The following is a 27,148-nucleotide window of genomic DNA, read 5'->3' as shown; positions in this document are numbered from 1 at the left end:
AAAATGTATTAAGTGCATTTTTAGGGATATATCAAAGGAACTGATTTGACTTTGTTAATCTTTGTTTTGTTACTCTTGTTCTACTGTATGTAGTGTACTGTAGTGTGTAAATCCATTGAGAAACAAAAACCAGAGTCGCGTACTTGGCCAATAAAGCCAATAGAACGTAAAGTTGTAGCTGTGACAGAAAACAATGCTTGAAATACATGTTGCTACAAAAAAAAACCTGCAAATTCTAAAACGTAGCTGCTTCACACACATCTGACACAGGAGATCTATGCAATCAGCATAGTTTCAAGGTGGACACCCAGGATTAGTGTCACCAATTCAGTGACTGACCAGATGTGAAATATGGTCACAATCTCCCCTTCTGTTCCTCAGTAAACGTATTAAATAAAGGCCATAAAAGTGGACAACTGACCTTTGACATTTTGGATATTAAATGTCATCACTTCATCATGGAATAGGACAGACCTACAGACAGTCAACCCGAAAAAATAATTCCTAAATTTGAATCTCGTTCTCCACACTCCGAGGGTACTGAAATTTTGTAAACTGTCCGATGTTGTTAAAGACGCACTCCTGCTCTTCCAATTAAAGCGATTAGATGTTTACACTAAATTCAGACCTTGATTTTGCAGATCCTTTGGTGCACAGCATGCTCTTCCTTCCAAACTGCTTTGAAACAAAGATACCATAAATTGTTGCTGTCACGACAGGATTGGTAATCTATAAAGACTGTAATTTTGTTAGGAGGGTACACTTGTCATCTTACCGCTACGTTATTAGATTTGAAGAGAAATTGCTTGTTAAAAGACACAATAATGTCATTTAAAATTTCCAGATGAAGTGATGAAATTTGGAGTTTGGTGGAATTAAAAATGGTCCGGTTTTCCCCAAACTTGACACAATTCTGTTCCTAAGACGCAGGGCAGTTTGTCGATAAATTATATTAATTTAGTTTCTTTAAATCGATCATCAAACAGCAACATTAATGCATTGTTGCATCGGATAAGTCTTTCCCGACCTTTTTGTCATAAGACTCCATAAAACAAAGTTTTATATAATTATAGCAACATTTTGTCAGCGGTCTCATTATCACAGATCAGCTCAGCCATGAGAGATTATTCCTTATCTAATTACTACAGGTACTTTTCTGAGCACTAAAAGGTAAAAAAAAATAAAAAAAAATAAAAAAATACTAAGTAATTCACAAGAAAAAAACATGTTAAGGAATTCTGAAAAAAATTAAATATTCCTGTCTATATATTTATTTATTCAGTCATTTATATTTTTTATATTCTGCTTACCCATCCCATTCATCATCAGCATTGAATTATCTTGTGACCTCTTAATGTAGTCCTGACAACACAGCTCTCGATTGTGATACGTGACAATTTCCACGAGACATAAATCAAGTCTTTAAAACTGAGCTCTTCAACCAACCAACCAGCGAGACACAGACTATCACTCGCAACAAAGCACTGAAGCGTTAATGTCCACTCTCTGGCAGGGAGATGCCAGTGAGAATCAAACAGGCCACTTGTTGACCTAGCAGTGACACGGCTCAAGGGCCACTAGAGAGGGCCTTATTAAGTATTCTTAAATAGGGGGATTAGCCAGATGGTCAGATCACTCTTTTCTCCATCCTCTCCCATCTGTACATTTCATATGTCTCCTGCCTCTGCTGAAACCATGGAGATCGGCTGCTGCGACCTCACCAGCTTAATTTAGGCTTGTGTTACCTACAGCACTATTTGACTTCAGATATAATCTTTATTGCTCACAGAGAGAAAGTCCATTAAAAGGCATACTGTAGGGTCCCAGCACTGAAAGGTTCCTGGAGTGATGCCTGTGAGAGCCTTTAAAAGACCCCTTTCTTCACCCAAGTGAAAGCAGCTATTGAGGGAGCACAAGGCAGAACACTACCCGGAGTGGAGGTCTGCATTTGCTGCGAAACAAATCAAAAGTGTTCTGTATGTGCCGATGGAGGGGCGAGAGGTTGTGGACTGCACAGAGTCAGATACAGTTTTATTAACATGGACTAACACGCACACACACATATACACTTAGCGCTCTACTCAGCGATCACAACCGCTGGTGCAAAACGTGCCGTGTTCAAACACCAGCAAGAGTTGCTCTGTTCTGCTCTACCGAAACAATAATGTGCTCTCTGTGAAAGCTTATTATCTGCCTTTTCATGGGAGCAATCATCCAAAGTTCCAAACAGTGGCACAAAAGCACGAAGAAGCTGGCAGTGTTACAGTACAAGGGAATACTTGTTGTCATTAGTATCCATCGAAGAGGGAAACTTACCGAAATAAGAGACTTCAGCTCCAACACCCTCTTCTCACTTGTGGATGACTTTAATATTCATGAACGTCACCTGAAAAAACAAGAAAAAAAATTGTATTACTTTGATTTAAATAAGTATTAATTACGTTTGCCATTGTTGCCATAAATTTAAAGGGTAAGTTGGCCCAAATTATAAAAATAATAACATTTTGCCACAAACATGTTAAAACCAGGACAAGAAAAACTAAATATTTGACCTTAGACAGGAGGATTGTGTTGCAATCCAAATCAGGAAAATTTGTATGAACACTGACCAAATTTTTTGCCATCCGGCCAACAAACTGAGGGTTTGACGAAGTATGACAATTTGAATTGGAAGCTGTTCTTGGAGCCCAGTAAACACTCTTAGCCCACCTGAGAGGCCTCTGTAGCGGATGTTTCAAGACAGAACAGAGGTCCTGTGTGAAGTCCACAGCAGAGCCAACAGAGGATCAGTGTATTTCTCTCACAGCACTTTCACTGCACAAACAACAGCACACACTCAGCCACGCAAAGCCGGACAAACGACAAACAGCGTGATTCTTGTACACAGCTTTGAAGTAGAAAAATTGGCTGGAATCTGCCTTAACATGGTTAGTGATGCCTGATATTTTCTTTCAAAAATTGATTCCAGCAAGAACAAGAAAAAAGAACCTCACCATTCTTGGGCTGCATGGTTTGAACAGGCTACTCCGACTCGGAGAGCTAACCTGGGGTCAGCCTTATTATAGCCTCACATGCACACTACAAACAGCCATTTGCTAAACCTGGGGTCCTAGAAAACAAATAACAACATCAAAGAGGTCAAACTGCCGACGGAGCGCTTTGAAGGTACCGTGATAAGGATGGGACCGCCCTGTGAAGGCCCCAAATTGAGAGAAGATGGGAGATAGTCCTAATTGAGAATAGGAGGTCGCTAATTCAAGAAAGAAAGAAGTGAACAGGAGGAGACTTAAAGATAGAGCATCTGTTCACACAAGACAAGCAACGAAACACACCATAGACGCATTTTTCATCATATACATCATGACGGCGCCCTAACACAACATCTAAGTTGTACAAAGAGGGCATTACAAACGCGCCTTTGATTCCACAATTTGAGGCTAATTGAGAACAATGAAGAAAAAAAGCAAACACTGGGCATGTATGATCTTTTATTCATGTCTTTAATCAACCAAATGATTATCTCTTGGATCCATTTTTCTCTCAGGGCACAATTAAGGGCAATTCTGACCAGAGCAACTCAAAGGCTTGTACACTAAGAAGTTCTCATAATAATAATGATAACAAACAGTCGGCAAAAACACTTCAATGAAACACCCCTGCGAACATTTTTATAAGATGCAGCTTTTTTTCTGTTTTTCCCCAACAAAAGTTGAACAGCAAAAGACTCAAAAAGCCACCTTTTCAATCAAGTGGCTGCGAGTTGGATTCCCCTGAGCGCCGTTCGCACTCTGCGGCTCTTGCTGACCCGTCTGAACATGTTCCAGATGTCTGCAGAACCAGTTATTCTGTTTCCTCTCCTTCTCTTTAACCACCGCTCGCTCTCTCTCTCTCTCTCTCTCTCTCTCCTCCATTCCTTCCCTCCACTCGCCCTGCCACTCATCTGCAGATGGCAGATCCGACACCTGGAGGATGCTGGGTAATCAGAGAGACAGCTGGCTGCCCAGTAGAGGAGATATGCCGTGAAGCACACACACACACACACACACACACACACACACACACACACACACACACACACACACACACACACACACACACACACACACACACACACACACACACACACACACACACACACACACACACACACACATTCAGCAAGGGCCTTATGCAGAGAGCATGTTTTCTTTACAAAATGGACCGTTCATTTCTGCTTAAAACTGGCATGTACATATATGTAAATACCGCATTTAAAACTCCATTAACTGTAACTGCTGTAAAAGCAGTGTGCAGGACTGGTACTGTGTCACTGAAGGTGTGTTAGTTGAGTTTTTGAGTATAATTTTTTAATACCTGCCCATGTAGACTTTCAATCTGTACAAATAAAATTCGAAGTATTATCCTCAGTATTCATCTTTTGGCCTGAAGTGGAGTCATATCGTCACAATATGATCATGTTATGCTTTTTTTACAAGTCACATTAGTGATTACAGCATAACTAGATAAGAAAGCAAGCTCTAAACATTTTGTTTGACATATGTAGCCTAATGTTGCCTTTTTTTCTGATGTAACACTGTAAAGAAATCACTGTTAATTAATACAGGCATTTTTGCAGGAGATACAAACAATTTAGCGCAATCTATTGAAATATGTGATTTTGCCAAATCTTGCCTCTGGTATCAGAAAATATTTCATTCCAATATCAGGATTGTAATCTTTGCCGATGGAATTACAGAGGCCTGAAGAGTAATACAATTATTTTTTTTTAAGTCAGTATTCTAAAAGTAGATGGACTGTGTCACTGAGTTATTTCAATTCAATTTCAATTCAATTCAATTGTATTTGTATAGCGCCAAATCACAACAGAGGTTATTTCATGGCACTTAACACACCAAAGTCCTTACAGAAAAATTTACATTATACAGAGAAACAATTCAACAATTTTTGTGACTTTATGTGGGACAGAACAGTATGGTTTTCCATTGTCCTGTGTCCCTAAACACTGGAGGACAGACACTTTTCTAATATGTGGCTTTTTCCAAAGGCTATGAATGAAGCAGCGAAGACAATGATACAGGTCAGCAAACTGCCGTAGTGAAGCTGGCATCACATAAGACCATTTACTGTGAAACTTCAACTTCATTTTATGTTTTTTTTTTATTTACTTAGTGTGGGAGTTCAGAAAGTTGCATTCAAATAAGATATATTTGTTTTGTCTTTCACATGCTAAAGGCCTAAGCTGTAACCGGCATTGTGTGTTTAAGTTCGATGGACATATCAACATTTTCAACTACCTCTCACAATTGCTAATGTGTCCCACATTGTCCCTCACAAACCTCCTCTTTGCACCACATTCGGCTTGTTGGAAACTAGTCGTCCTAGTCACCGCTCAAACAGAAACATTCAGACCAGCTGACACACTGTTTCAGACACCAAGTCAATTTTGTTGTGTTTCTTTTGCTCTGTTCCCACACTGTCACATGCCCAACCATTGCTCTTCTCAGTCACTTCTGAGAGGGGGACCTGACATAGGAGAACCAGGCTATAAAGCCATTTTAGGCTCCTCCTGACAACTGCAGGAAGTAACAGCTACCTTTTTGGCCTACTGTCCAACAGCTGTAAAATGGCACATGTCTCCCTACAGTTGAGCCAGCTGCAAAAAATAAAAAATAAAAAAGCACCTGTCTGGAAAAAAAAAAAAACGTACGGCAGCAAAGTGAAAGGCCCGAGATTTGCCTTTGGAAAATGTAAGCTGTGACATCACAGCATTATAGATTGTAAGAAAAGAGGTGGGTAATATCAAGATGATGCACTGTATTATCTTCACAGCGAGGCTTGCACCTGCACAATGAATGCACGCATTCACGCAACAAAATATGCACAGTCCAAAATGTTGTCTTGTTGCAGCTGTCAATGCCACTTGTGCAGACGCAGACACACTGGAGTAAGAACAATGGAACTCTATGAGACAGAAGCTCTCTCAATGAGCTTAGCACTGCATGAGGTTCTGTGCTGCCACTTCCATGTCTGCACCATAGGAAACCGAGTATGGTTCCAACCAATCATATGGGCAATTAAACCAAAATGAGGCTCACTTGACCGATAAATGATGAGCTTATAGCACACGTGGACTCTTGGAGGACCGCTGGTCATGTTGTACGAGCTTCATACTGTTCTGTAATTATTTCTCTGTGTTTCACGTTGGATCTGCAAGCAAGCATCTTATTAAGCTTTTAATTCACTGTATTTCACACTTTGAAACTGGGACTTATATAGCGTCAAACTGCTGAGGATTTTGGCCAAGCCTTGCACCTTGAACTTAGTTTCTTAGTTACATGTTTGAAGCAAACTAAATCATACAACATGTGTCCTGAGCATGTCTAAAGATGAAAGCGTTGCTGTTCTCATCAAACAAAGGAACTGTCCCCTAAACTCTGTGCGCCAGACTATTTAAGACGTGAAGTGGGCGGGATTGTCTGGTTGGTTTGAAAAATGTACGACAATTGTTTGAAGTATACTGAGCTCTTTACACAGTACAGAGATAGTAAGGTGATTGGTTCGGTGTAAAAAAAGATTTTTGGACTTTGACACTGGGAGTTGACGTCTGCATCCGGAGTTTAGGCTGCTAAAATACTTGGTTAAGGTGAGGGAAAGATAATGTTTCCTGATTATGTCAGTAAAAAAGATGGGGTTGAGGATATGCATGTGGGTGGTCAAACTGCTATAGAATACTTTTAAAACGTGGAACAAGATAAAGGGATGTTTGCATGAGTGAAAAGCTTTTGTGTTCCCGTCACAAAACACAGAGGTGAACATTACAGAAGCTTAAGTGACAAAATGCATTCTCTACCAAGTCACTCTTAACATGAAATATTGCTAAGGTAAGGGGTGGGAGGGACGGAGAGGGATGGCAAGGCAAGCGCCAGCACATACATCTGAACCTCACCCCTCTGCTCGCTACCCTTAGGAGATTACATTATGGTGCTCACCATTGTCCCACTCCTTCAAGACAAAGCCTGCCCCACTGTGCAAACAGTGCGCTTTGGAAAGATTGTAAAAACAAGAGACGAATGTCAAAGGCAAAAGTGAATAGGATCTCTCCCTTCTTTTGTCAAGCCGGTGAGGTATGCACAAACACATCGCTGCGTGACAGAGAAGAAAGGCGCTCCTTGTGAAGGAAGGAGCGGAAAAAGTTGGAGCGTCTTCGTATGAAAAGGCCAACACCGTGAGAAGTTGCCTGCCTGACTCCTGGGTCTATAGAAAAAAAAAACTCCACAAGCCTTTGGATGAAAGACCCCAAAAAACACAGAAGGTGGTACGCTAAAGACAAAAACGCAAGGCCTGGAATGATGACCTATGGCTGCCAAGAACATAAAAGGTGCAAGACCATGTTGTGTCCAAAGGAAGAAAGAGAAAAACTATAGTACAAAATAACATATTCTTCAAGAAAGTCAATTTCTTCATTTGCTGCAAAGTGATATCAGATGTATGAAGACAAGCCAACCTCTGCTAAGCTTCCACTGTCCCAGCCGAAAGTCAACCTTGTCACGACCCAAACAAGGCTTTAACTGTCAGGGGCAATTAATGAGGGCGACCTCGGCTCCTTCTAATTTACAAGGCCAGCGCCAGCCTGTAATTAATTGTTGCGTGCATAAATGTAAATGAGTCCACTGGGGAAGTAGAGGGAGTTAAAAAAGAAAAAGGTCTGTCAGGCCAATATTCCAGCAGGGAGCAATCTGCGAGAGAGGGAAATGATTTAGAGGACAGCGCACAAATCTGTTGCTCTGTAAAACATGAAGAAGCTGAATGCGAGAGGAGACTTGTTGGATGGAGGAGGTGGTCGTCAGGAACGGTTAAAAAATAACAATTGAAAAAACTGTGGCGGCAATAAATATCCAGTTTTATTCCAATCTTTTCTTCCCCTGTATATCTGCAATTTGTATTCATAAGAGAAATCAAACATACAATTTATCTCATCTGCCAGATCCATACTGCCCCATCTATTACTGCTCCTACTTGTTACATTTAAAAACCTTCAGCATGTTGTAAACATTTATTAGGTTTAAGTATTTTTCCTTAACTTTTTTTCCCACTGTTTGTTTCTATAACTGAGACAGACTTCTTGCCTGCTTGGGGTCTGTAAAGTTCAATCCAAGATTTCACGCCGAACAGATATTAATCTGATTTCCACTCATTTTTGTAATTTTATGATACTATTCACATTTTGTGTCCATTTTGTGTCCATTTTGTGTCCATCTTCTATGTGTGGGGTTGTTCATCATCAAAGATCTTTTTTTTTTTTTTTTACTTGCACTGTCCCAGTAAAAGCCTGTGTGCAGCAGAAACAACTTCCCATGTGAAAGAGGACTTCAACACATTTGTATTAGGTTAACAGTCACAAGAAATGTTTTTAAACTATTATAAACTTTGGCAAGTCATTATTTTCAAATGTAAATGTTTGTGTTACATCATGCAGATTGGGTGAATATTTTCTTCTCTTCAAGCTGAAACACACCATGACTCCCTCCATCATCACCATTATTATATTGTACCTTGTCCTCTAGCAAATGTCATGGAGCTGCACAATTACAAAGAACACATAAAATCAAAGAGAGGCAGGCAGGAAAAATATGTCACCGTTTGTGGTGACTACAATAGCGGCTGTCATTCGTAAATCTTGAGCACAAAGGGACACCTCTTAACTCGCCTTATATGCATCATGAACAAACGGCACAGGTCCATTTCAAACCTGCACAAATGTGAGCAAAACACACGTGAGATCCATAGTGTGCAGGTCAAAGTAGTGACACTTAAAGACAGAGCCACACACACACACACACACACACACACACACACACACACACACACACACACACACACACACACACACACACACACACACACACACACACGCACACAGACACATGGCGGGCCCCACAACAGCCACAATAGCGTCTTTATGACATAAGCTCCTTTTCACTACAGTGCTTTACAAAGCAAATGAGATTTTTCCTATGGAAGGTCTCCAGCAATAACATTTGACATAACAGGCCAGCCTACGTATGTTTCCCATATTTAACAGGGAGACACAGTGTAAGCTCTTTAAGAATGAGACTAAACAGCTTGCTGAGGCAGCAGTTTTCCCTCCTGCAATGGCAGGAACCATTGACTTGAGGGACCGTGGTAAAAGGCCATTTTATTTGGTTACACACCGGCTGCCAGTCAAGACAACTTAACTACCACGAACAATATAGTAGTGCAGTTGACCTGATTGGTTGTTTCCAGTATTGAGTCATCTCAGACTGATCAATAATACTAATTTGCACCCACAAAGAACAGGTGGGGTCCATTAAGTGCGTGTATTTCTTTTCACGTGGCTCACACACAGTGCTGCTACCATGAAGCATATCGTGTGTATTCTTGTGTGTGAAACTCTTGCACAAATGTCAGCGGGCCACGGTGCCGCTGTCTGTCTGACTGCGCTGGACTACGTGGAGGAAACCTGAGGTCTGAGCCCAGTCAGCTCGATACCCGAGCCAGCGCCACTCCTCTGCACACCCCGTCATCACTGAACACCACACACCACACTTCTGCTAATCCAACAGTATGTACAGAACGTAGCATGCCATATACAAACAAAACATGAGCCAGAAGGTTGTCAGGAGTATGTCATTTATGAGTACATTCATGACATAAAAAAGGAACCTGATTTGTGTGTCACACGAAGATGGGCTGCTTTCGTAAAGTGGTATTTTTCTATTCTGAGCCACCGTCGATATCCAGCCTCCTTCATTCCCTCCTCTTTTTTTTCCACTGTTGCCTCTATCTCTCTGCTGCGAGCCCAAACACTCACCACCATCTCATGATGACAACAGCTCGATTAAAGACTTCTTTACGGCCTGGAAACCATGGTAACGCCCTGCTTAGACAAGCTGGCTCACGACCAATTGGATTTGGGCTTTGGCTCAGCGGGTGGGACCATGTTATCCTGGCCCTCACTACTTCACCGCAGGATCATTTCAGAGGCCTCGCACCCCGAACCCTGCTACCACGCCCCATTACTCTAAACCACCATCAGTGGTAAAGTGAAGGTTACCCAGCCTGCTTTTAGAGGAGGGTGGCGCTTCTCTAGGTGGGAGGAGCAGAAAGAAACAAATTATAAAAACAATGTAAACATGAACTCAGAAGGCAAACTCATTATGTTAGCAGCTGTTTTCTGTTCAAACGTTTTTAGAGGTTATTAATCCCTTTCAGTTTGTTCGGCCTGCAGATGAGAAAGATGCCATGCACTTGGTCCTGCAACAAATAACTACAGATTCCTGCAAAGGTTTTTTTTGTTTCTCATTGCTGACACCAGCTCTGTTCACCAGCATTAACAGCACAGAAGCTAAAATATAAATCTATCATGCACCAAGATAAATGAAGTTACCAAAAATGTCTTAAGATTTCAGATTGAATAACTCATAACCAAGTGAGTATGGTACAAGAAAGGGACCTGAATGGAATTTATTCATTTTACTGGTGTGTAATCACCTTAAACAAAAAATTGTCGTGTTTTCATCATCTTTGAATCAGCCCCTTATATCGACCAACCTGGGGTCATGCTAAAGTATGTAATACACCTGTCAGTCCACAAGAGTCAACCATGTCAGCGTCACGTTTTGCCTCACCTAGGTGTGAAAAACTATGTTGCAGCACGATTGGGCACCAAAACTACTTGGTTATGGTTAAGAAAATATTTAATTATAAAATTCTGGGTAATTTCTAAGGAACATTAACCCTGGTCTCCCAAGAGTAAGTTCTGGGATTGATAGCCCAGAAAGGGCTGAAAAGGGGCAGAGTTTCGTGGCCACGTTAGATTTACCTACATGTTCAGAAGGGGAGGGCAAGGGGAGGGGTGTTCAGTTGGTTGCAACCTGCAATCTCAACACTAGGTGCCACTAAATCCTACACACTGCTGCTTTAAGGCAACAACTAATGTATTTACACAGCCAAGTACAACTTTGATCAGAATGCAAGAACAAAATGATTTTATCATGAAGATTTACCCGCACTATCTTTACACCTTTTACTGATGATGGGGTGGTGGAGCTTTGTTGAGGTCATGATATAGTGACTTAAAATGGATATGGAAAGATTAAAACGTCTGAGCATTTACCTGGGTTTCATTGAAAAAACATTACTGAGCTGCACTTTGGGAAATGTAGGATCCAGCATTTTTGGAGCTTCACCAAATAGGGACTTGTAGTCCGAATAAATTAGCTTCTGCTGTCTCAGTTTGGACAATTTGTCTTGTAATATGCCTCTTAGATGTCGCCTTTATGGAAGTCAAACATTAAATAGTTGGAGTTTCTAAAAGTAGAATGGAAGGCAGAGCCTTCAATTTTCAGGCTCCTCCCCTGTGGAACCAGCTCCCAGTTAGTGTTCGAAGGGCAGAAACCCTCTCTAGCTTTAAGATTAGACTCAAAACTTTCCTTTTTGATCAAGCTTATAGTTAGGGCTGGCTCAGGTGGCCCTGAACCATCCTGCAGTTATGCTGTTACAGGCTGAGGCTGCTGGGGGACCTGGCTATGCACTGAGCTTCTTTCCTCTCACTCTTTAACTCTCTATAAACTCATTTCTCACCATTACATCTCATCAACTTCATGCTTCTTCTCTCCTATAGTTTTTGCTTATTCTCTGTTGTCTCCATTTAGTTCCTTCGCTCGCGTAGTTTCTGTCCTTTCTTTTGCAGATGTCCCGTCATGGAGCTGCATGTCTCTGCCCTGCGCTTGTCATCTCCACCAACAGTTATTCTCTTCTATCTCTATGCTGTCCTTTTCTCTCTATGCTCTCCTCTCACCCCAACCGGCCGAGGCAGATGGCCGCCCACCCCTGAGCCTGGTTCTGTCTGAGGTTTTCCTGTTCAGAGGGAGTTTTTCCTTCACTCTCCTGGAGGTTTTTCTCCCTTAAAGAGGAGTTTTTCCCTCTTAGCTTATGCGGGAATTTTTAATTTGTTGGATTCCTCTGTATAATGTTGTAAAGTTCTGCTGTAAGGACTTTAATCTGTCAAATGCCATGAAATAACCTGCGTTGTGATTTGGCGCTATATAAATAAAATTGAATTGAATTGAATAAAATTTTATGTTGCCTCCATTTTTATATTCAATCAAATCGTAATACGTCTCCCTTTGACAATTATCACTCTGAGGATTACAAACTGTCCTTTTCCTATCCAGACCTGTATCTTCCACATTCATTTACTGTCTAACCTTGTTTACATAATACACCAATATCAAGTATTTATTAGACTAAATAAGTGAAAGTAAATTTGCATTTAATGGGAGGTTAGGTGTGTATTCACTCTCTGCCTGTTTTTTTGTGCGTTATAAATGTGTGTGTGTGTGTGTGTGTGTGTGTGTGTGTGTGTGTGTGTGTGTGTGTGTGTGTGTGTGTGTGTGTGTGTGTGTGTGTGTGTGTGTGTGTGTGTGTGTGTGTGTGTGTGTGTGTGTGTGTGTGTGTGTGTTTCAGTACAGTATGCATGTGGGTCTTCACGGTCCGAGTCAAAGCACAGTAGCATGTACTTCTGTTTTGTCAGTCTGAGCCGCATTTGCCACTTTGAGCTGCTCCCTCAATATGATGTCAGAAAGGCTCACGGGAACAGCAGAGGAGGCCTTTTTCCTCACCACAAACATTTGAGCACGTTTCCTTTTTCTTTTCCATCCCATGACAAACAAACATATAGAGCAGGTTCAAAATGAAAACTGCAGTATTATACTGCAGTGGCTTAGGAACCAACTTGTGTAAGATATGAGCAGATAAATCCAAAAATAGCGACTCAATTTACACATATAATACCTCCATGCAGCATCAACAGCAGACTCATCAAAAGTGCAAATAATCAGTTTTGTTTGTTTTACATAGGGAGTGCCTCAGGGGTGGGGTTTATGTCTAATGATAATTCAGAAACACCCATCTTGGCTATGAATAATACAAAAAATGAACAAATGTATTTTCAAACATTCATACGACTGTCAAGATTTTGGCACTTACATTGTCTTATATGTGGAACCCCACCCTTCTGTATTTCAGGCAATATAAACCTACACAGGAGATGTTTGCTAATGACAGCCACTTTCCTATATTGACTCCTTGTATTATGTTAAGCATACTATAGTTAAGAGTCCTCACTTATTGAAGTTTTGAGGTATCTTTGATGTTCAAAACAGCTCAAATTGTATGTAAAGAAAAGAAAAATACCTTGTAAATAAATCACTATTTGTGGGTTTGGGTAATCCACAGAGGGTATGGTCTTAATTCCAGCACCACAAATTAACCAAGGATAATGCCAGGATCTCCTTTTTGAAAGAAAAAAAAAACAAAAAAAAACGCTGAAGTATAAATGCTAAAGCCATGGCGACAATCAAAAACATTCATCCTTTATAAACAGTTCTCAAACCATACAACTTCCCAGACGAGCACCATGTCACACTCTACGACCCTGACAGACAGCAACACAAATACTCAAAGTTGTGGAAAGACAATGGCTCACAGACAGAGCTTCAACAGCCCACTTGTCATATGAGACTTGGGATAAAATAATCAGTGCCAGTCATGTTATTTGATATGACAGCATTTTTGGTTTAGTAAAACAAGGGAGGCTGGTTGTTTTTTTCTGTCCTTATTTGATACAAAACTGAAGATAGCTACTGCAAATGTTCAGGATTTTAGTCGAAGATAGGAGTTCTAGCTGTCGATTGATCTTGACAGGCGGGCTAAGATCATCTGTCACGTCAGCCAACATTTGATTTTGGAGTTGCCTTTCGGTTTGGATCTGTTAAATGTAACCCAAAAGAAAAGGATGGAAAAAGGCAGAGTGAAAGAAAAAGTGGGAGAGACTAAAGAAAAGTGGATGGAAGAGGAAGGACTGAAAACCTCCTGAACACGGAGACATGCTCGCATGTGATTTCCCTTTTCTGTAAAATCATCAGGAGCTGTGTAATTGCCAAAGCATCTGCTGCTGCTGCAATCCAAGGTCGTGACGGCTGACTGACAGATAAAGACTCACTGGAGCACATGTGTCAGTCACCTGGTCACCCTTTAATCTCCTCGAAAATACAAAAAGTCTGTAATCTATTTGCCTGGACTAAAAAGACTGACCACAGCACTTTAATCCTGTAATTTACGTCCACAAATTAGCAGAGAATCAACTGCAACGCACGTTTTTTCCAGGACCCTTTTTTTTAACATTTACTTTTGGCGGCTGCATCTGGCGGAGCTCAGGGGGTCGGTCAAGTGCAGTAGAAAGAAAAGAGATTGAATTATGTTTTTTTACAATGAGTCAGCAGCCTTAAAGTGAAACAATAAAGTTACAGTGATGAGAGTTACATAACCAAACAGCAATGAATAATGACTTTGGAGACTAATCTCTTTTGCATGTGACATGAGAGAATCTAAAGAGGTTTATTTTCAAATGTTATATGTTTCTGCAGAGGATACAGACAAAGGTTAATATTCACTATTTAAATTGAGAGGAGTGTTGACATTTTGCCAACCACAACTAAAATTAATCTGCATCTGACGCTGTTTCTTTTGTCCATTTGGAAGGTTTCATAAAATGTTTTCACCCCTTTTGATTTCTAATGTATGTGAGTTCTCTTGTCAAAGAATTTTAACATCATTTTGAAAAACGAATTTAAAACCATCAGCTTTCCTCTCGTTTTCTGTCCTATCAAAAAAGGGAACAGCACCCATCTGCCTTTTGGGGGGCATTTCATTGTCCTCAGATCAATGTGAAAATGTTTCCTGAGTGACTAAAATATTGGAAGACTTTAATGCGAGGCATACTCAAAATAAAGCACACTCCTTTTTTTTCTCCTCCTTTTTTTCTTTACAAGTAATTCAAAATGACAGTTTGGATGCATAAACAAACCTTGACCTGGCAAAAGTGTTTCACTATTAAAGGAAAATTCCAACCCTGCAGTCCTATGTGTTGGATTTGTTAAGCGCCATCCAAGATTTATTTTTTTTAATAGTACTTCAATTATTGAGTTCCCACATTTTTAAGAATGACCTTAAAAAACACAAATGGCAGCTCTCTGTGTTGTGTCAGTGGAGAGCGTGATGGTGAGTTTTTCCACTTGAGAAAAGCGAGAGAGCAAAGAGAACGACGCTGCAGGTTGCCATGCCAAGTAGTTCACGAATGGCTAAAACAAACAAACAGGAAAAAAGAAAAAGAAAAAAAGCAACATTCATTGAAGATAATCATAGTATAAGAAACACAAATAAAGAGGTTTAAGTCTAATGTGGATTCAAGCCACCCCTGGTTATTTTTCTCGAGGCAGGATGCCAGGTTTGTGTCTGTGTTAATAGTGCAGCAGTCATTTTGTCAAAGGCTCTTGTGTAAACCATACATTTATAAATCTTACTCAATCCTTTGCAGGTACATAATACCCATTGTTCATGTTGCAGTCATCAGAAGACGGTGACACACACCCTGATACACAAAGAAAGAAAAGTCAAGAGAGAACAATTGCAAGAAGCGGATGAACTTTATGAACTTGAGCTGCTTTGTGCACCAAGTTCCCCACAAATACAAGCTGCTGTGCACCAGAGAAGACACTACAATGCTGAACAAAGACTGAATATAATGAAGATGTGAAATTAAGAGGAAGGAACAGATTGCATGTGTGGAGGCGATGCTGTTATCACTAGGAGCACGTGTCTCAGGTAAGCACTTATTCTGAGCTTTGTTATAGGATGGTGGGGAGCAGGTGTTGGAGAATCTGCAGCATAAAGGAAAGGTTACCCTGACCACCGTAAAAGAGGAGAGAGGAGAATGAAGACGGCGCCCTATCAGTCTCCGCTCTGGAGGAAAAAGAGGGAAGCTGTTTCCAAGGTTATGTGGCCCTGGAGAACAGAAGAGGGATCCACAGAGCAGGATTGCGACCCACCAGAGCACACACTCACACAGTCAAAAAATCCTACATGCAGACAAAAAGGCCATCCATAGACATACGTGACAAGGATACACCATAAAGCACACAGAGAAATGCTTTTATAGCATGCAAAACTAACTGTGCACAAAGATATGGACGCATACACGTGGCCCATGCACACACTCGTATGTGCACATGCAAAAGCACATAAAGATCAGTGGAAACACACAAAAACACAGTAACCACAATTTCTTTGTGGGCTAATCACAAAATCACAAAAGATGTAGAAGTCCAAATAATTATAAGTGCACACACACACTGTACGTACAAACACACCTAAGCTTGAATTGTGGTTGAGAAACTTATGGGCATCTGCCAGCATGCTTCAAGTGCTTGTTCTCCAGGGCCCCGACCTTTCTTTTCCAGCAGCAAGACTGCAATTTGGGTGTGCCGTTGGGCCAGAGATAAGTATAGGCTGACTAATATGCACTTATAGGACCCAGGGAGAAATACTTAGGGCTAAATGTTTAATTTGTGTTTGTACAACACATGTCCAATTTGGGGGCTGGTGTCTTTTTCAAAGAGCCCGACAGCAAATAATTAGGACTCTCCGGATCGGCCACAGGCTCAAAATGGTGGAGCGATGATTTTCCAATGAAGGTGAACGACATCCTCAAAAAAACAACGTGGAAACACTTAAATCTGCAACACCGTGATCAGATGGGAGATAGATGTTCAACTCAATATGCAGGGTAAATAAAATAACAGTGTTGCTAAGGGGGATTAACATCATGGTCCATTGTAAGCTTGAATCGGGTTTCTTTTGTACATCAGAGTGTAATGGGTGTCTGATAAATGCAAAACTCTTTCTCAAAATCCAGAGCATTCCCCTACAGTCTTCTTCTAGCTCTCTCTTTCTCCCAGCTGTCAGATCCCTTAATCTTTAGCCTTTCCAACTGCTTGTACCCTCTGTGCCACCAAAGCGTGCCTCTGGATCACACTGCAGGAAAAGGCCTCTGAGAGTCAAAGGAATGTATGTGGCATATCAGAATAATGTTTGAGCAGCGGCTTGATTACTAAATACCAGAATCAGATTGTTGCATTGCATTACAACCTGCGTTCATATTTTCAGAGCTTAACATCGAGGCAAAGAAAAATAAATTTCAATTGATCGATATTTTCAGGACAAAATTCGAAAGTTCGAAATAAATATTTTTGTAGTCATTTTTAAAAGCAGATAATCTTGTGTTGATGTTTGGAAAAGGGCATGAGTGGAATGTGAAGGGGAGACAGAGATTGAATCAGAAAATGTAATTGTCTGTGTCAAATGGGATAATCATAAAATTTAATAAATGTATTACCTGTGAGAGGACAGGCCCAAAAAATAAGATGCATTTTTATTTTGGGGTCAGGTAATAAATCTGTAGAATTTAAATACACAAAATTTAATTATTACTCACTTTGTAAGCTACTTTGAATTTTTTTTATTTTTTTTTTATATATATATATATCAGAGGTTGCGATTAATACAAGTTCGCTTCAGATATGACGGGTAATTTACGCACTGTTCCTAATAGTGATTTCATGCGGCGGACAGAATCGCAATAGACCACACAGTGACCAGCCGCTGTATTCAAACTGGTCCGCCTGTTGTCAGCGCTGATCCCCACAGAAGAAGAGGAGAGAGAGAGAGAGAGAAAAAAGAGAAAGGCTGCAGGTCTCAGACAGCGGAGAGAGCGCAGTCATGCAGCCCGGGACAATGTGCTGAATTGGCAGCCTATATATAAGTCTGCCATTTGGACACTAATGCCACTTTACCTTATGAGGGAACTTCAACCCGCAGCACCTGCTCAAAACAAAATGCCATAGGAGATCAACTTCAGCTACCCCCCCTCTGTTCGGATTGTTTTTCAGACAGACGCTCTCACTTACAAGAAGGGGTGGGGTGGGGGGTTGAGAGGGGTGTGTGGGGGTGTATAAATTGTTCTGCCAGAGTCCAAACAATTAAACAACTTGTTGGAAATTATGATTTAATGCGCGGGCCGGCGTGGGCAGGCCCAAAGTGGCAACTGGTGGATCTGTCAAGCAAGCTGGGCACTTCTAACTCTGACACAGGAGTGATTCGATATGCAAACAAAAACGTGAAGGCGTAAAACAATTAAAGCTGAGGCCGGAAAATTGCGCATTCGCATTAAACTCCCAAAACGACAAGTGATTCAAATGTAGTGGTATCATTTTTTTTAGAAAAAAAAAAAATCTGTGAAACATCCGGGCTTTGCATTTCCTCTTTAGTGGTTTTCTAACTCGTTTGTGTAACGCATGTTTGATCTCTCTCGCTCTGTTTCTCTAAAAGCTTCTTATCTGCTGGTGAGCAGCGGCTTATCTCCGAGGTGTAGTGTGGCTCTCAATGTTGGGAAACACCCTGAATTGACTTTATCGGTCTTTTCCAGGCTGTTGTCGTGCGCCTTGTCCTCCTATACCCCCTGTCACATCCTCACCGTGAACTCGGGGCAAACTTTCACACAGGAGACAGACTCCCACTGATTGTCCGAGCAGCAGGGCTCCTCGCTGCGGATTAGAAACCGTCCTTGCCCGCAAGGCTCAAATTCACACACCCGCAATTAACTTCACACATAGCCAGCGCTACCACCCCATCAGGCTGCGTAGCTGTCAAGTGAAATTGACACTTGTATTAACGCACAGAAAGTTAAGACGCACGGTGTAAACATTTATTCCCGTAACATAAAGGTAATCAGAGGAGAGGGGGAAAAAAGACATTTCCAGATTAATTGCTCAACTCTCTCGCCGAGCTGGGACATTGTCCTGTGTCAGTGGATCCGTGTTAGGGCTTCGGGTTAAGTTTTAATTTATGACTCACGCATTTTTCTCAGGTCAGTCACCGTCACCTCCGGAGTGGGTCGAGAAGACGCCACTTCACGCCACTCTTGTCCCAGCTTTTCTCCGCTTTGCAGTCTATTCCTCTCTATTGTACTCCAGTACATCGGTGGAGGGGAGATGGAGGGAGGGACACAGGACACAGTTTTGCTGCGGGTTGAAATGTGCACTGTGGAGGTGCAGCAGAGACGTGGACGCACAGGAGGACCACAAAGGTCCGGCGGAGCGCGACGAGTTCACGATTCTGGACAGCGCTGTGTGGCCGGGAAGGAAGGTGCTGAAACTATCACCACAGACTATAGGTCTCAATAATGGGGTGACTTCTTAGAGCCCTTTGATTTCTTGAGATTAAACTCTAAAATGGTGCTTTAAAGTTCGGGTTCAGCACTCTTTAAAAGTTTTTAAAATTTGCAAGTAAAGATTTTTTGCGCATGGACTCTTTCTAAATGTCTCGTAATGAGATTGGAGCCTATAGAATCATTTGCTGGTGCCATAGAACCGCTCAACCATTTCTCTTGATGGTGCATGACGGGTTTGGTGGACAAAGTTTAGTCCCTGCTTTTCTTGCACAACATAACTTCATCTTTTATTTCTAAAATTAACCTTAAATATTTTATCTAGATCATACAACTTTTGGAGAAATAGAAAATATCTATTGACTGACATATGTTTGGAAGTCAAAATTCTGTTCATATTTGTATAGTTTGTCAAGGATAACAGATTTATTGTTATAATTTAGTTTTTTTTAGGACACTGTCGCAAAATTAGAATTAAATGGAGCTAAATCACAACTTTTGTTAAGTATTTATAAACCACGCGGTTTCGGTGGCCTTATTAAACATAATAATGGTTATCATAAGAATGAAGAATATTCAAAATAATTTGCACTTGTGTCAGAGAACAACAAATGTGTAAATATCCATAATAGATGTGAACTTATAATATTGATTACTATCAGTAGTTACTATTTTATTATAAACTTGTTTTATTGAGGTTTTTGAGGTTGTTTTTTTTAAAGTCAGTTGTAGTTTTTTAGTTATTTTTCTCCCATAACATCTATAACACAACACTTTCCTAAACATCTCCTGTAAGTTATAGTTTTTGCAGGTCATGTAGGGTCGACCGAGTCTAATCACGGTCCAACTGCAGGTGTAAACACAGTGATGCATCCCGAATCTGCAGCTGTCATCGCTGTTTGTTGCGGAGCAGGAATAAACGGAGTGCGCACCGACTTTTCAAAACAAGCAGCCCAGAGGACAGTCCCCGTGCTGTCCACACTGAAGCAACAGTACTCCTCTTACCTGGATTCACTTGTTCGACATTCGCTGCGTGTTGTCTTGCAAACTTGAAGATTGTTATGGGCGATGATAACAGAGTTTCGGCGCTGAGAAGAAACAGGAGTCAGTTCAAACAGCCTTCAAATCCCGTGCGTAAAGTCACCATCGCTGGCGCGTGTCGGGGACTTTGGTAACTCCTCTGTTTGCACTCCACCGAGGATCACAAAGTCAAATAAAACACTTCGGTGTCGTTGTCAGAAGTGACACGGAGCCCGAGGAGCTGTCATTGGGAGAGTTTTTTTAAAAAGTATTTTAGGTTATTTCCCGTCCGGCACAATGTGGAGGTTAAGTGAGAGTGCGGGGCACTATCGGGTAAAGAGGCAGAGGCAGGATAACCCCTCCTCTCTCTCTCTCTCTCTCTCTCTCTCTCTCTCTCTCTCTCTCTCTCTCTCACACACACACACACACACACACACACACACACACACTCACGAGGCAGTTATCTGTCTCTGTCCGTGTGTTTCACTTCCCTTGTGGCTGCCTGGGCTTTATTGTTGAATAAAATAGAAAACTATTTATATTTTCATTTTCTTCCCCTGCTTAATTTTAACTTGTCTTCTCATATAGCTCCTATGAAGGCGCATAGCCTAATTGTCACCTCATCCAGGTGAAGCCCATTTAAAATTGAATAGCTTACATTTTTGCTCAGCTATCCTTGATAAAACCTTGACACATTTGTCTTACAAAAGTCTGTGTCAGAAATCACGCAAGTCTGAAAACCACACATATAATGAGGTTTTATAGGCTACTGGTAAAAGTAGCCGAATAAAAAAAAATGCTGCAGCTATTGATGGACAGATTTAGACAATAAATGCCCATCAAAAGTTTTCGTTCAGCTAATATTTTGCACAATAATGTAATCAAATTCTCACCACTGCTCGTTTATAAATACATTTACATTTACTTTTCATTTAATTCGAGAATGAAATTTGAATTTAAATCGATGATCAGAAATAATTGTCTTTTTCCTTTTGAAAATTATCTTTCAACCGATGTGAAGTTTGGAAAAATGTTCTTCATTTTCCTGGAGAAATTAAAAGTAGCCTACTATTTTATTGAAAATAATAGAGGTGTCTGGGATCCACATTGCTAATGAACAGCGTGTTTTAAGTGCACTAAAGGACCACAAAGTTCAAGGCAAATGCGTTTCGTTTAATATCTCGATAATTGTGTGTTTCAGAAATGAAGTTTTAGCGTCCCGTAAGAGGTGTGAGCGCCTCTGGGCTGCTTCTCTATTATATTTACTCTTACGCCACCTTTTGGTCGTTTTAGTGCACCTCATCAATCAGAAGGTTCACGAGGTTAGACTGTACATGCCCCCACAACTTGGCTTTTGAAAATAGGTTGCTACATAATTCAAATATAATAATTACAGTAAAAGAAAAAATCCAGATAAAAGGTTTCATTTAATTTAGCTTCAAACTGAAATTATGATGCCAGGCTATTGAATCCGATCAGATATAATCCTTAATTTGCAGAATAAAAGGGCTATTAATTATCAATATTGTCAATTAGCCTTGTAATGTACATACATGTATGACATATATATATTTATTTATTAATGTATTTTAATTCATTAATACTAGAAAGTAGACTTTCCTTTCTTTGCTATCAAAATTAACTGCATCAAATAATGGTCAATAAATCACAATTGAATTTCCTACACCGACCTTGAAATGCCTGGTTTAAGTAGAAAAGAACAGTCAAAATGAATCCACTAAAGTAATCTACTTCATTATGCTGATTCACTATTTAATTAAAGATCCAAACATGTTTTGGGAGAAAACAGTCCTTGGAATAATAAGTTATTTTCTCTTTGAAATGACAAAAAGGTAAACTCACTCTGCACAGTGATGGTGATGCAACAAGTTAAATAACCTACTTAGAAACAAACAAACAAAATATATTATGGGTTTTAGGCTACAGGATGTTTTGTTGTCGGCTAATTAAGTAAGTAACTAAGTAGCCAGCCTGTTTTACCCTCAAAACCTAGGAGGATTTATAAGAAACCAAAAGTTGCACTGTGACCTGTGTTTTTAATATTGTGTTGGCCTTATTGTGGAAATTTAAACATTTTGCAGGGCAGATTTGCAGTTAAGTAACAAAGTTGGAGTCTAAATATATTTCTTATTGTAGGTATATAAAACCCCTTTATCGTTACACACATATATATATATATATATATATATATATATATTATAATATATATGTCTCTTGTAGGTTTTATGAGCAGTAACCTGTTTTACGGGAGGCAACAAAACCCTCCGAAGTGGGGCAGCACAGAGTCAACGTAACAACACCGTAGAAGAAGAAGAACGGAACCGGAAGTTCCGGAGGATTGTTGACAAATCCAGCTAGCTCTTTCTAGGTGGCATGATATTGTATAGATATTTTACAAAAACTGTTGTTCATAATGAGTTATCCTGAAGACAGGCATGGAACGAAACGACCGGCATCTCCCGATCAAGTGAGTAAAGCAATAAAAGTGAAAGTAATTCGTATGTGAAGGCTGTGAATTACTAAACTGGTTAGCGTCGCGTTAGCCAGTTTGCTAATGTTAGGGTTGAGGAGCTTTATCTGAAACCTGAACACGTTCAGTCCCAACAAAGTTTATTCACCTTTTTCAGGTTGACTTAATTTTTTTATTAGCAGAAAATATGCCACATAAATAATGTGCTGTATCAAACTATTTTAAGACAAATGGGCCAAATCTTTGTAAAATTGGAACAATGTTTTGCTGGAATAGTTTTTTTGACTGGAGGTCAGGGGTCACCGACTGAAACACACTTTAGTCACCTTATAATTGATCACCAACGTTATTTTCGCAGCTGTAAATTAAAATAATTTACTCAAATAATATCCAATATGTTAAAAAAATAAGTGTCAGACCTCCATTGTACTCCTCCTTAAAATATTGAATTCAATAATCCACATGTGATCAGATATTTACAGTCACTGTACTGTTATGTTAGGTAATTGGTGTCAATCATTTTAGGGCCAATCAATGAACGAACTGACAACACATACAGTATCATCCTAACGCATAAGCTGTTGTTATGGTGATGATAAATCATCCCCTAGGTCGATTAATCTATTAATTTTTTTCGTGATTAATCAGTGAAAAGTTTAGTTGAAGGTGATTTCCTGTACTCTAAGACCAAGAAAGGCTCGGATTTATTTCTCACATTTGAAAGTCTTTAACCATCAAATGTTTAGCGTTTTCTCTTCAAAAATACTTTTAATTAATATTTTGGTGATTGAAGTATTTGCAGGATAATATTCTGTCAATTAGCTAATCAGTTTATTAACCAATCATTGTGGCTCTAAGCTTCTCCCGAACCTTGTCCCTGCTTTTTCAGTTGCTTGTCAAACTTACTCTTCGAGGGACTTTCAGTAGATCTTCGGGGTCGTGGTGCTGTTTTCCCACTTCCACTTTGATTGTTAAGTTTATTCATAATGTGGGTGGTTTTAGTTTTTGCTAGTGTTGTCGGGTTCTGGATACATGTCCCTTTTTATGGCTGCATAAGTTCAGTGTTTAAAGTTGTGTCCACAGGTTGCTTTTAACAAAAGGCTGCTTGTTCTTTCCCGGCACACAGTTGACATAACTCCTATCAAAGCAATGTGGTCCTAAGCCGTCGCTTTACTCTTTGAGCATTTGACAGTTCCACACATTGTACAGGATCATATTACACTCTTAAGTTAACCAACATTTTATTCTCCCAACTGTCAATGTAAGAGCCTGTATGATTGACCTTTGGCTCCATAGGTGTCACCTATTCCACCACATTGTGAGTTATCGTCAGATAAAGGGATAAACAGTCCTTACTGCTTTGTAAAACAAAAAAAAAACGTTTTAATGCTATACACGAGTCCACATGATAACAATGTTATGCCTTGGCAGGATGGCTCGACCCAGTGGGCATCTGCTGATTTGGGAAGCAATGAGAGGAAGCAAAAGTTTCTACGGTTGATGGGGGCTGGCAAGGTTTGTTTGGTGCATCGAAGATCACCTTACTTTCAGTTTGCTGAAGTCCATAGAAAACCAGATAAAAGCCTTGTTTAGCTTTCACTACCTGAAGGTGACACAGTTACTATGTAATGGGATTGTTTTTGTTTTCTAGAAAGAACCAACGGGGCGCCTCGTCATTGGTGACCACAAGTCGACGTCCCACTTCCGTAGTGGTAAGTTTCTTTATTTCGCTTTTGTAACTGATAACTTTTTGTTCTGCAAGACAACATGTCCAAACTAATGTCCCATGCTGAGTCATCATTCTTCCCAGTGCAATTAACCCGGCTTCCCCACCACACATCCACCACACAGATCTATCCATGTATGGATAGGCCTGTGATGGCTGGGTGGGCCCGCTGTGACCGGTGTCTCCTCTGCAGGGCAGGAAGATAGGCAGATCAACGAGCAGCTGGAGATGCAGTACCAGCAGGGCATGGATGGGAAGCTCTCAGGCCGCAACCGGAGACACTGCGGGCTGGGTTTCAGTGAGGTGAGGGGTCACCTCGGTCAAGAAGACAGAAGGGAAGGCAAAGGACTAGATGGAAGGAAAATCACGTTCACCTTGAAATGTACCTAATATTTTGGAAACTGTAAACATTACAGTTGGTTATTTTATTATTTTGTAAGACATGAAAAACTTTGAAAGGAATGATTTTTAAATGAAAACTGATTACATGTTAATATTGTAGTTATCAGCACCTTTTTTTCTACATCCTTCTCTTTAACACCATCACAGATAATTATCTAAATTGTGGTTTTAGCTTTAGTTATTTAACAGTGTTTTTCCACACGATGATATGTGCCAAATAAGTTTTCATGAAACTACATGATCTTCATCTGGGCGCCATCCTCTGCTGCCATGCTTTGAATGGTCCATGGAAGTGCGGTTCTGTAAGAACATCAAGCACCACCTGTGATTCGCGCTGGATCTCCTCGTCGCCAAAGCGGCAACGCTTCAGCTCACGGGCGTGCTGTCATGTTGGTTAACCAAAGTGCCATTGCGCCACAGTTGAGGACGTTTCCACCAAATGTTTTCCCTCAGACACCTCACAACATTCCAGTAGAACGCTGCGTTGACAGTCTGACCCCGGGGAACGAATTATTGATGCATAAATCTGCAAATTTAACAGAAGTTAAAAAAACGAAACAAAAAAACAACATAAATCCTCTTTTTCCTCTTTTACCCTCAGCCTGACCCAGAGCCAGAGCTGTTGCCCTTCCCACCATTGGAGCCTCGGACAGAAGAAGCTGAGCCAGAGAAGTCTACCAGTGAAAAAGAACCCACAGAACCTCAGGACAAAGGCTGCGATTCCAGCTCGAAGGAAAAAGCATCAGAGCAATCTGATTCCAGCTCAGACAGCGGCAATGAGGAACGGAAACACAGCTACAAAATGGCCTTTGTGAAGTCCGCGTAGGACTGAGGGGAGGGCATGGAGGTTTTAGTTTTTCTAATCTCAAATTTGTACATTTGGATGTCATTTGTTGAACATCAGCCATCATTTCAGTCCTTTTGCGGTGTAGAAGTGGGTTCTCTACACGAGCTCTCATTGTTTGAAAACAGTCTGGTGTACATGTCACAGAATTTGACTCTGCTGGCTAAAATATCAGCTTTGGGATGAGTGGTGTGACATCTTGTTTGGATGGTGGATGGTCCAGTTTTTATTTTCTTTATACATTGAACAGTCACTGCACTTGCCATGAATTGTGTTGGATGAAACAGGATTATTTGCCTTTCAGCATGGTCAGTGTATGTACACATTGTGAATTTTGTGATTTTTCTTGTTTGAAAACCAATAAAAGAAAGTGTCAGTGGGAATGTTTGCCATTCTTAATATCAGAACTGTAGTTAGTCTCAGACAAAGGAGGTGTAAGACTGATTACTCTGTAAAATACGTATTTGCTCTCACCCATGTAGCAATCACAGACACTTTACAGTGTCTTAAGTTGGCTTTCACATGGCTAATGAGTGTGACAGTTTATGCAATCATTTAGAGATTTTGGTGCTGATAGGATATTAAACATGATCCAGTTTTTTTCAGTGAAACTAAATCCATTACTACTAAAAACTAGTCCACCACCAAGAGGGATGTACAAATTTTAAATCATGGTTTTACTTGAAAACTTTAAGTATGCTGATTCCACACTACAAGTGCAGCAATGCAATAACGCAATGAGGAAATCAGGAGGAAACTCAAAGCAAAGAATCTTAAATAGTAGCCATGGTATTACCTATCATCTATGGAGGGTTTGCCTAAAATCAGAATCAGAAGTTATTTTGAGGTCGTGTCACGTTTCATCTCTGAGAGTTACAGCTTCAGTTACTAGTTACTTTTCAGATCTATATTTTGAACCTAAAGTTGCTATAAGTACAGCTTTAGTAAAAAGGTTGCCATATAGATTGGAGGCTTCAACAGTATCATGTGTTGAGATTAAATCTACCGTGACAGGATAATAATAATAATGCTAATAATACTGTAATTTATACATGATAAATATATCATATTAAACTAGGCCATTTTACATAGTGAGTACTTAGTTCTTAAGTCTTTTTTTAATTGTACTTCCACTGCTGCAATCCGCAGATTGCAATCTAATACAGCTGTTGATGCATTTTCACAGGTGGAATGTGTCCAGAAAATGATAACATCAACTTGTAACTGCGGAAGAAGCCAAGAAACTGCAGATGGCGGCCGCACAAAGAAAGACAGCAGGTAAGATAAGATGTCTTTTTTGTTTTTGCATGAAGATGTAAATAAAAAGCTCAACACACTGATTCAACTTGATGGAATTACTTTTGAGGTAGTTTTGTGAGCTGATCATTTTCCAGAAAGCTGATCAGTTTGAATCCTTCTTTTCTGAGAGAGTGAAAGTACAAATTGTTTTTAGTGGACAGTGAAGAGCATTTTGTTTAGAATATAAGTCCAATAATCCAATCGGGAGGCAGCATCCACGTACTACAGCTCCCACTATAAAACCCCAGCATGCTCATC

The 27,148-nt window shown here is 40.4% G+C and overlaps 2 protein-coding genes across 3 annotated transcripts in view; one reads left to right on the top strand and one right to left on the bottom strand.

Moving 5' to 3' along the window:
- LOC138619173 (transcription factor SOX-6-like) overlaps positions 1 to 20,462 on the bottom strand; it is a 118,075-nt gene extending 97,613 nt beyond the window's left edge. For both annotated transcript variants that reach the window (XM_069695465.1, XM_069695466.1), the window contains exons 1-2: positions 20,114 to 20,462; positions 2,317 to 2,386 (exon numbers count right to left, since the gene is read on the bottom strand). The gene's annotated coding sequence lies outside the window, so the exon portion shown is untranslated. The remainder of the gene's footprint in view (positions 1 to 2,316; positions 2,387 to 20,113) is intronic.
- A 2,007-nt stretch (positions 20,463 to 22,469) lies between these two features.
- cunh11orf58 (chromosome unknown C11orf58 homolog) lies at positions 22,470 to 25,974 on the top strand. The gene is made up of 5 exons (XM_069695448.1): positions 22,470 to 22,616; positions 24,051 to 24,134; positions 24,271 to 24,331; positions 24,539 to 24,648; positions 25,349 to 25,974. The coding sequence occupies exons 1-5, from the start codon at positions 22,563 to 22,565 to the stop codon at positions 25,571 to 25,573; spliced, it is 534 nt and encodes a 177-aa protein (XP_069551549.1). The 5' UTR covers positions 22,470 to 22,562; the 3' UTR covers positions 25,574 to 25,974.
- The last annotated feature ends 1,174 nt before the right edge of the window (positions 25,975 to 27,148 follow it).

This window comes from Brachyistius frenatus, unplaced genomic scaffold (genome assembly GCF_029030835.1).
Source record: "Brachyistius frenatus isolate BFR_SWC_R1_liver_20210118 unplaced genomic scaffold, ASM2903083v1 Contig_19, whole genome shotgun sequence".
Lineage (NCBI taxonomy): Eukaryota > Metazoa > Chordata > Actinopteri > Embiotocidae > Brachyistius > Brachyistius frenatus.
Note: the sequence above shows the minus strand (reverse complement) of the source record. Positions and strands in the feature narration are given on the sequence as shown.

What these genes read in the sequence shown, in the direction of transcription:
- cunh11orf58 (XM_069695448.1), top strand. Translation starts at nt 22,563, where the DNA reads ATGAGTTATCCTGAAGACAGGCATGGAACGAAACGACCGGCATCTCCC. An exon ending in GACCGGCATCTCCCGATCAA is followed by an intron (nt 22,617 to 24,050) that starts GTGAGTAAAGCA and finishes ATGCCTTGGCAG; the next exon opens with GATGGCTCGACCCAGTGGGC. An exon ending in GCGGGCTGGGTTTCAGTGAG is followed by an intron (nt 24,649 to 25,348) that starts GTGAGGGGTCAC and finishes TTTTACCCTCAG; the next exon opens with CCTGACCCAGAGCCAGAGCT.